The following is a 10,408-nucleotide window of genomic DNA, read 5'->3' on the forward strand; positions in this document are numbered from 1 at the left end:
ACCCTGAGCAAATGTCAACTCGGCCATTTTGCTGAAATTTCGACGGTGCATAGAGGCAGGCCGACGAACTTCTCAAATATTCTGCTTCAAACCCGCATATTATTTGCGAAAATAATTGAAAATTAGCAGTTTAAGTGATTGGTTCTAAATATTTGATAAAATAATCATGGCGCGCTATACTCAACGTCCGGAAAATGCTCTGAAAAGAGCTAATGGTAAGTACATACAAATGTGTATAAGACCATGCTGCCGAAGACACAGATTTTGCAGTCGTGGTAAACGGGTGACGATGCGCTGAACTGTCACAATACATATACATATACAAATCTAAATACAGATTTATCCAAAATGATTTTACTTTATATCTATCTATACAGAATTCATTGAAGTTGGAAAGCCTTTGCGTGCTTTGGACACCCTTCAGGAGGTATTCCGCAACAAGCGCTGGAACTATGCCTACTCCGAGACCATTATTGAACCACTTATGTTTAAGTATTTATACTTATGTGTGGAGTTAAAAAAATCACATATCGCTAAGGAGGGTTTGTTCCAATACCGCAATATGTTCCAACTGGTGAATGTGAATTCTTTGGAAAATGTAATTCGAGGATATTTGCGAATGGCCGAAGAACACACTGAGGCCGCTCAGGCTCAGTCGTCGGCAGCAGTTGCCGTTTTGGAGTTGGACGATCTGGACAATATTGCTACACCGGAAAGCATTTTAATGAGTGCCGTTTGTGGAGAAGATGCACAAGATCGTTCCGATCGTACAATCCTTTTGCCATGGGTAAAGTTTTTGTGGGAATCTTATTGCCAGTGCTTGGAATTGTTGCGTGTGAATACGCACTGTGAAGCCCTGTACCACGATATCGCTCGCATGGCATTTCAGTTCTGTTTGAAGTACAATCGCAAGAGTGAGTTTAGACGTTTGTGCGATAAGTTGCGAAAGCATTTGGAAGATATTTGTAAAAGTACTACCCAAACTACTGGTGTCTCAATAACTAAACTTGAAACACAACAATTGTGTTTGGATACAAGGCTTTATCAATTAGATTCTGCTATTCAGATGGAGTTATGGCAAGAGGCGTATAAGGCCATTGAAGACATACACGGTTTGATGGCATTGTCAAAGAAAACTCCAGTGCCAAAAACAATGGCAAATTATTACCAGAAATTAGCAATGGTTTTCTCCAAGGCTGGAAATCAACTTTTCCATGCTGCAGCATTGTTGAAGCTGTTCCAGTTGACACGTGAATTGAAGAAAAATTTAACAAAGGATGACATGCAACGTATGGCTTCTCATGTCCTTATAGCAACAGTTTCGATCCCACTGCCCTCGGCTCATCCAGAATTCGATCGTTTCATTGAAGCCGATAAGAGTCCACTAGAAAAAGCTCAAAAACTAGCTGTGTTACTCGGCCTTCAACAGCCTCCAACGAGGGCTTCTTTAATTAAGGAAGTTGTAAGTATAAGTGATATATGTGGTTGTTTTGCACCAATTATTAATTTCTGTTTTTAAACTAAATTATAGGTCAGGCTAAATGTACCCCAGTTAGCTTCTGAAGAGTTCAGAAACTTATATAACTGGTTAGAAGTTGATTTCAACCCCTTGAATTTATGCAAGCGTGTGCAAACTGTTATCGATGTTATTGAAAGCGCTCCCCCAGAGAACAACTTGTTGGCGCCTTATATAAAATCATTGAAAGATGTTACAATTATGCGATTGATTAGAGAAATTTCACAAGTTTATCAGAGTATTGAATTCAGTCGTTTGTTACAACTAGCATCGTTCTGCAATATTTTTGAACTCGAAAAGTTGTTGGTCGAGTCAGTGCGTCATAATGATATGCAAATTCGAATTGATCATCAAAAGAAATGTATTTACTTTGGAACTGATTTAACCGAAAGTCAGAGGGAAGATCACCCCGATGGTCCAACATTACAGTCTATGCCTTCTGAGCAAATTCGGTCACAACTGGTTAATATGGCAACTGTTTTAAATCGTGCTGTATCGGTTGTCTATCCAAATCGTGAAAAAGATCAACGTGCCAAACTGCGGGCTCAGATGGTGTATCATTATCACGAGATCAAGGATCGGGAACATCAACGTATTTTGCAACGTCAAAAGATTATCGAGGATCGTAAAGAATTTATTGAAAAACAGAATAATGCACGTGAAGAGGAAGAAGCACGTCGTTTGGAGGAAGAAAGTCGCAAGGCGAAACTTGCCGAGCAAAAGAGACTGGAGCAGGAGAACGAAGAGCGCGAGAGAAAGCGTCACCAAAATGAAATTGAAGCAATTAAGGTTAAGAGCCTAAAGGTAAATCAAATTAAAATCTCGTTTTAATTTCCCTATAAATACTGACTTACACATTGTACATTTTTTCCCAGGATAAAATGCAACAAATTTCGCAAACCGCGCACGGTAAAAAGATGCTTTCTAAATTGGATGAAGAAAGTATTAAAAAGTTGGATGCGGAACAAATCGCAGCTAAAGAATCTGAAGAATTGCAACGCGAACGCAAAGAATTACAGTCGAAACTCAAGTCCCAAGAGAAAAAGATCGATTACTTCGAGCGAGCTAAGCGAATGGAGGAAATACCTCTTTTCGAAAAATATTTGGCCGAAAAACAAGTTAAAGACAAAGAGTTTTGGGAAGCACAAGAACAACAGCGCATTGAGACCGCTATTGCAGAACGTAAAGACGCTGTCGCACAACAGGAACGTTTGAAACGCATGTATGAGGATCGTGATGTCTTCCTAGAGGCCTTGAAGAAGGAACGTGCATCATTGTATGTTGAAAAACTAAAGAAATTCGAAGTCGCCTTGGCCGAAGAACGTAAACGATTGTTAGCACATCGTTGCGAGATGCGTCGTCAAGAACGTCGTCGTCAATGGCTTCGTGAAAAGGAAGAGGAACGTATGCGCAAAGAAGAGGAAATTCGTAGAGCAAAGGAGGAGGAAGAAAGGGCAATTGCTGAAGCTTTGCGCAAGGAGCGTGAAGCAGAAGAAGAGAAAAGACGAATTCAATATGAGAAACAACGTGCTAAGGAAGAGGAAGCTGAGCGCCGTATACAGGAAGAACGTGAACGTTTGGCTCGTGAAGTGGCTGCTGAAAATCGTGAAAAGGGCGGTGATAAGGATCGCGATCAATGGCGACGAGGTGATCGTGGCGAACGTGGCGAAAGAATAGAACGTAGTGATCGCATCGAACGTGGTGATCGCATCGAACGTGGTGGCGATCGTACCGAACGCGGAGAACGTGGTAACGCTTCTAACACCGAATGGCGTCGTGAGCGTCCAGAACGCGTTGAACGTGGCGAACGGATCGAGCGTGCTGAACGTCCAGAGCGTGGCGATCGTTTTGAACGTAAGGAAGGTGAAAGTGGCGGATCCGACTCATGGCGTGTACGTCGTGATCCCGACCCAGCAGCTCCTCGTGCGGGTGGTCCCGGAGCTGGACGTGATAACCGCGAAGCCCGAGACGGTCGTGACGGCGGAGATAAGTGGCGCCGGGGTGGCACTGGAGCTGGTGGCCTTGGAGGTGCTCCCAGACGCGATGATCGGGAAAGTCGTGAGGGCGGTGGAAACTGGCGAGATGCGCCACGTAATGATCGTGATCGCGATAATCGAGATATGCGCGACAATCGCCGTCGCGATGAACGAGGTGATAGACGTGATCGTGACCGCGGAGCCGGTGGTGGTGGTGGCAAAGATTCCGGAAGTTGGAGAATGGAACGTCCTTCTGGTCGTGATGACAAGGAAAGAAGTGCTCCCAAACGCGAACCTCAAGAAAAAGGTTAGAAATTTATTTGTCTTTTCTTTGTTGAAATATTTTTAATTATGCCCTTTGCAGAGAACAAAAGTGGAGATGATGGCGAGTGGACTAATGTAAGGCGCCGTTAAGTGTGGACGCACAAGTAAATATGACGTTAACAATAGGCCAGAATAAAACAAATATTTCGATGTAAACGTGCAAAAATCAAATGTTGTGAGAAACGTTTGCTGAAATCCTAAATCATAAATACTATTTTAATAATTGCCGATTGATTGAACTTTGTGCAGTTGTCATTTATATACACATATTCTTATATGCTTCGCTTAGTCTATTGTTCAATAATGGAAATTAACTCGTAGTACTTCAAAAAATACATGCTATGAGTGTATAGAAAGGCATATTTGCAATTTCTTCAAATATCAATAAATATATATAAACATAAAATAAAATGAAAACTGGATGCATTTTTTTTAATTTAGCTTAACTTTCAATTACGAAATAGATATTTCTTAAATGTGGTCACGTGGGGAATAATATCATATGTCATCAGAAGATGATCATTTGATACTTCTCAACTCAAAACTTCTCAAAACCGATTTATTGAAAACTTGTGAATTCCCTAAAACTCGGTAAATAGTCTGTTAGGCAAATGTTACCATATTGAGAAAATTCACAACGTGCTGAAATATTACAAGCGAGAACATCAATATTAAAGACTTTTGTAGTTCATGCTGGATATCCCATCATTCTTTAGTGGATCTGTATATTAGAACGGCTTCTGAGAATTTTTACAGAAGAATTTTTGAAATTAGTAATACCAAAATTTCGTTTGTTTTATTTGTTAGAATGCGTTTGGCGGAAAAATCTATGGGTATAAGAATGATTTCTTCTTGCAACTGTGTTAACATGAAAGTTTGACAGTTATTTCATTTATCACACTGCAATAACTGTTCACTTTTGACATAGACAACAGCTGATTTAAACCCGGGAACAGTTTTAATATTAGTAAATTAATTATATGGCAATAAAATATATTCATTTAGTTTCTTCTTTTTCTTCTTTCGTAAATACAAGTGGCAACACCTTATACTTGCTTCATTATTTACATATATTTTCACGGTTTGACAATTTTATTATCGATTGTGTTTGGTCGTTTAAAGTGCATAGAAAACGAAGTTAATTCATAAAATTATCCGGAAGCAGTTATAGATATATTTAAACAAGCTTTTTTGTTTTTCTTGTGCATTTGGGTTAATTTTGATATAAAGTTAAAACCTAAGTACTGAAGTTGAATTATAATTACAAAAAAAGTGGACTAAACAGCGGCGATAATTTAGAATGGTGAGAATATCCAAGCAAGGTATACCAGCGGAAAGGCAAAGAGACCAAAAACGCATATAAAAAAAACACAAAAAAGCAAAAAGGAAAGGGACTTTTCAGGCGTCGTCGTCGTCGTTTTCTTGGTATACAGATTTGTATTGCAAGCGGTATAAAACTCTGAATACATTACAAACATTTTGGATTTGAAAATTTTTATTACACTGATACATATAATACAGAAGTAAATTAAATTGTGCACAAGCTTTCCCACAATCTAAATTAAAAATTTCACAATGACCAACATGGAGAAGCAACATGAAATGGTAAAACGCAGTCTGGTGCAATTCATTAGTGCCCACATTCCAGGTGCAGATTTTAGTGTAGTGGACGAAATAGTTTTGCAGTATATTATTTCCATTTTGGAGGAAGCTTCACAAGATCCATGTTTCGATGTTGAGGATTTCGTTGAAATGATGGGCGCTTATTTTGCCGAGTTTTCCTCAATTGACCAGGGTATTATTTGCGAATGGATATATAAATTGGCAAATGAATTGAACGAAATGGAAAAGAATCAAGGAAATCAAAGTTCTACAAATTTATCTTTGAAGTATGTTATATCTATAAATAATTAAGAAGCAATTAGATTTTTTAAATTTAAATATTTATTTTTAGTTCTTTGAGTCTTTCTGATATTATACCCGAATCAAAGTTACGTGCACGTAATGCTTCCATTTCTGAAAAGGACGAACACGCCATAAATGGCAGCTGCGCAGGTGGGGCCGGGCCCAAGCGCGCACAGCATTTATCAGAAACTAGTGATGGTGGTTCTACTGATAGCTCAACTTGCGATTATTATTTGGATGAAGCCGAGGTTTTGCAAGAAATGTTTCCAGACACAGCCTATGTAGAGGTGCGTATGTGTAAAAAAATATAATTATTATTATACACTTGTTTGGCCTATTGTAGACAATTGATTTTTAAAACATATAATCCAAATACATACATATGTATGTTCTTTATTTCTACACATAAAAAATGCATATTTCAATTTTTTGAATGTGTTGTTCGGTATAACTTTTGAAAAATTTGTAAAGTCTAGATTTCATACATAAATATGTATATAGTGTTACAATTAAATATTGATACAATCAGTTACTTCACCGTAAATACTTGAGTACATTTTTCTGCATCACGTTCGTTTCTCGTACTTTATTCAATGCTTACCTCAAAGCTAAGAGAATCTATGAAGTATGTACATATATAATGAAAATTTTCACTTGTCCTTTTTTTCACAAGGTGGTAGTAATTTCTCGGAACCGCTGTTATCGAACCGGCATCTTTGTTCGGGCAATGCCTATGAACGCCGCTCAATTCTACGAAATTATATCAGGATATTAGCATAATAGTATATATCGATAAAATTTAAGCTCTTGTATGGAAAACGTTTTTACTTGACAGAATACCTTCACGAAATTTAGCTCTTATTATTGTTCAAAGCAATGCTATAATCTTCCAAAAAATTATTCAGAAAGTTTCCCCCTTATTTGCTCTGAACAATGCACCTGTGAAGAGTATTATTTCTTCGATGATGCCGAATTTATTTGTTTTACGTGTTTATTATAGTGTTCGTTTTTTTGCTGCCACAAGTGTTTACATTGCTAAATTCTATCACACATAATAATCAAAAGTAAATTAAAATTTCGAAGATAAGTATACTTATTACATTCAAATTCTCTTTATCTAGGTAAAACATTGCATTGCCATAGCTAAAGGGGATATTGACAGCGCAACTCAAATTCTATTGCACCGCCAAGAGACTGGCCAAAGTTTGACCGACAAATCCATTACAATTACTGGACGTAAAAATATTGTTGTAGATGACGCCGAACTAAAAAATCGTATTATTGAGAGGTTCATTGACCGATACTTACATTTTTTGAGGTAACATTTATAGCTAATAATCTTTATTTTTTCTACCTACCTGCAGATACTCATATGTTGATAAAAATGCCACTCAGCGTGAATATAAGCCAATGGTACCGAAATTCGAACCAAAGAAATTGGTTCGCTATAGAGATAACAAGATTGTTTCATTGAAAGGCGAACGTTATACTGAAGTTAAGCGCGACGAGGAAGCTGAGTTAAAAAAACCCAAAAAGCAACTTCAACCGTAACTAAAGTTGTTGAAATCCTGCTATAAGTATTTTATAAAAAAGTTAAAACTGCTAAAACAACAACAAAAGCAACCACTTGACGAATATAACAAGCAACCGCTTCGACATTTAAATCACCATTTGATATTAAAAAATTTGAAACAAATTATCACTACTATATCACTGATAATTGCACATAAAAACGAACACACACTACCAATAACACTCAAACAACTGCATACGCTAAAAGGAACTAAACTATTGGTTGAAATACTTGAAATCTCAACGACGATTCATGAAAACCAACAAGTTACAAATTTTGCTATTACAGCAACAATTCTAATATTGAAGTTATTAATCTCCAAAAGTACATTGCTCCCTAAGCGATTTGCAATTTTCAAAGCGCTCGAATACCAATGTAAAACTAACTCCAATTCCGTATTCCCAAGCGCTTATAATACGACAGCGAAGTGCATTTCTAATTTAGACTCTAGATGTGAAACTTTTGTGATTTCCAATACTAGGATAATTGAATATTTATTGTACACTAAATCTCACGGCCATACGAATTTTGTGTACCGCTGCAGCTATTTATCCAATATTTTACAGCGTAAAAGTCAAAATAGTTTTATTATATTTATTTGTAATATTACGTTTATTTTTTATTTAATTTTTATTTTATTTATTGAATTAGCGTGGAACGCTTTACAAATATCCTATAATTATTTAGTAATATTTATTGTTTTTGGAAAGCTACAACAAGAACATAAAATTAGTGGTAATTTAAAATTTTTATGAGTTAATATTTTGTTTCGAGAAATAAGTTGATTTTACAACTGTCGATATTTGCTACTACTATTTAATAGGAAATTATGACAGCGTCGGTACGCTGATGGTTTTGCATGGAGCTAGCATTGTGATAAATGCTTAAGCGAAAAAGAGCAAACCATCCGCAACAAAACTATATGTATGTATATGTAAAGCTCGAGTCTGCTAAATGAAATTTGAATTTATTTCATACCTGCGGTGCCTAAGTTCAATTAAATTCCGGCTCTTACGTGCAATAGCGTGCTACTAGTGTGTATATGTTACAAAATATATGATTTAATTAACAATGGTAAAAAAAATAAATAAATTATAACATATATTTATTAACAATTTATTGTTAGCAGTTCATGAATTTCGAATTAACTTTTCGCTAGCTATTGTCTGAAGCCTACAGTTAATTTCTTTTGCACTAATCGGTTGAAGCAGCACTTACATACATATGTAGATAGAAAATACGACCGATAGACATGTCTTAAAGACGCACGAGCTCAAATAGACTTATGAATTTACCTATAGCTATGTTTATAATGCAAATATAGTAATTTTTCAAGATGATGTTTTATACTGTATTTTAATGTGTAATTGAATTGAATGATCGAAGTGTTAACAAAATATGGATGAAAGTGCGAAGTGCGAAAAGAGTTAAAATACGAACGATTTTGAAAAAGACATGCCATACATATACATTAATTAACATTCGTAAATCTACGCTTAAACTCGTTTTTTTTTTTTGATTTATTTTATTGTTATTTTATTCTATGTTATTGCAATAGAATTTTAACTTTTCATTTTGAAGTTATTACTTTTTGAAAGGCGCATGCTAAATAACACACAAAAAGCGTTATTATTTAAGCTAACTCAGTTGACATTTTCAAAATTGTTGAAAATTGGAAATGTCACACAGAGCCTTTCTGAATTCTAACCTCTATATGTAATTGAACTGAATTGTTTGATTTGCACTTATTTTACTTTATACAGTTAAGAGAACAAAACAGAACCTTATTACCGAAAGCTAAAACTCAGTTATTGAAGCAAAAGTTGCCAAAAAGTTGAAATAAAAAGAAAATAAATGGAGTAATCAATAAATCCTAATAATACTAGTCTCACATCTAGATGTAAATGAATGCGATTTGCCATTTTTGCTGGATGAATAAATGTATGAATACGCTAAATTGGGAGCACATTGGTTTTACGACACCGTATTTGCTACCATAATACACCAAAACACTCACATAAACACACATAAAACAGCAATACACAAGAATGTGTTTTGCAGTGCAAACGCAACTGCATTTTGCAAGCGTTATACGAAAATTTAAACTCACTAAAATTAAAAATAAAAAAAAGTTGTAACTTAGTGTGCTTCAATGTAATTCCTAGTAAGCTACATAAAATGCGAACTTACCTACATACATACAATACATACATACATATTACATGTTTAACTAAAATTCAAGTCAAGAAAAGTAGTGAAATGATCATAAAAAGTCCTAACTTAAGCATATTAAAGTGTATTAGAAAGAAAAAGAAAAAAGCGTTTAAACTTGCTGCTGTTGATTATATAACACAGTTTGCACAAGTTATGTATCCCTTACTTTGATTGCAACTTACCTTTTGATTGGTGAAAATGAAATTTAAAAACATGTTAATTTCGATTTATGTTTTATATAAATCAATCATTTTCAAAATATATTTAATAATAAGTTATATTGCCGCAAATATTTACAATATATTTTAGATTAGTTTCATTATACATTAAAATATAAACAATTTTTTTTTGAGTTATGGGGTTAGGTATAGTCAGAGACATGAAAAATGATAATTTATTATATAATTTGTTTTTTTTTATAAAAGTAAAAACATAGCATCATAAAAGAAGATTTCGACTTGAATTGCTATAAGTAAAAAAAAATTATAAAATTTTAAAAGTACTGGTTGTCAGTGTTTATCCAGTCCCAAGCAAAGTGACCATCTCTAATCTTTGGAGATTCAACTAAAATCAATCGAGCAAAAAAATTTTTAATTTATGAACTAGTGGCTGAACGAAGCGTTTTGTTTTTGTAAGTTAACAAAGTGGCGACAAAATTTATTTCAGATTTTTGGGAAAAAACCAACAGTTTATGGTTTATAAAAAAATCGAAATAAAAAAAATTTTCGATCAGCCATCAAATTTTATGTTTTCGAAAAGCTGTATAATTATATTTCAGTGAAATCTATCAAGCGGTTTTCAAGCTACAGTGGTCACCAGTTAATAGTTTTAAAAAAAAAATTTTAAAGTTTTACACAAACGTTCCAGAGCGGCCGAAAAACCTTTGAAAATGATCGATTA

At 35.0% G+C, this 10,408-nt stretch overlaps 2 protein-coding genes across 2 annotated transcripts; both read left to right on the forward strand.

The window, feature by feature from the left end:
• The first annotated feature begins 14 nt into the window (after nt 1–14).
• Nucleotides 15–4,233, forward strand: LOC105231746 (eukaryotic translation initiation factor 3 subunit A). The gene is made up of 5 exons (XM_011213196.3): nt 15–215; nt 378–1,462; nt 1,532–2,320; nt 2,392–3,799; nt 3,857–4,233. The coding sequence occupies exons 1-5, from the start codon at nt 167–169 to the stop codon at nt 3,904–3,906; spliced, it is 3,381 nt and encodes a 1,126-aa protein (XP_011211498.1). The 5' UTR covers nt 15–166; the 3' UTR covers nt 3,907–4,233.
• Nucleotides 4,234–4,893: 660 nt separating this feature from the next.
• Nucleotides 4,894–9,051, forward strand: LOC105231747 (CUE domain-containing protein 2). The gene is made up of 4 exons (XM_011213197.4): nt 4,894–5,705; nt 5,771–6,008; nt 6,843–7,009; nt 7,086–9,051. The coding sequence occupies exons 1-4, from the start codon at nt 5,392–5,394 to the stop codon at nt 7,270–7,272; spliced, it is 906 nt and encodes a 301-aa protein (XP_011211499.1). The 5' UTR covers nt 4,894–5,391; the 3' UTR covers nt 7,273–9,051.
• The last annotated feature ends 1,357 nt before the right edge of the window (nt 9,052–10,408 follow it).

Source organism: Bactrocera dorsalis, unplaced genomic scaffold (genome assembly GCF_023373825.1).
Source record: "Bactrocera dorsalis isolate Fly_Bdor unplaced genomic scaffold, ASM2337382v1 BdCtg025, whole genome shotgun sequence".
Taxonomy (NCBI): Eukaryota; Metazoa; Arthropoda; class Insecta; order Diptera; family Tephritidae; genus Bactrocera; species Bactrocera dorsalis.

What these genes read in the sequence shown, in the direction of transcription:
- LOC105231747 (XM_011213197.4), top strand. Translation starts at nt 5,392, where the DNA reads ATGACCAACATGGAGAAGCAACATGAAATGGTAAAACGCAGTCTGGTG. An exon ending in TCTACAAATTTATCTTTGAA is followed by an intron (nt 5,706 to 5,770) that starts GTATGTTATATC and finishes ATTTATTTTTAG; the next exon opens with TTCTTTGAGTCTTTCTGATA. An exon ending in AAAAATCGTATTATTGAGAG is followed by an intron (nt 7,010 to 7,085) that starts GTTCATTGACCG and finishes ACCTACCTGCAG; the next exon opens with ATACTCATATGTTGATAAAA.
- LOC105231746 (XM_011213196.3), top strand. Translation starts at nt 167, where the DNA reads ATGGCGCGCTATACTCAACGTCCGGAAAATGCTCTGAAAAGAGCTAAT. An exon ending in TTAAGGTTAAGAGCCTAAAG is followed by an intron (nt 2,321 to 2,391) that starts GTAAATCAAATT and finishes ATTTTTTCCCAG; the next exon opens with GATAAAATGCAACAAATTTC. An exon ending in ACGCGAACCTCAAGAAAAAG is followed by an intron (nt 3,800 to 3,856) that starts GTTAGAAATTTA and finishes TGCCCTTTGCAG; the next exon opens with AGAACAAAAGTGGAGATGAT.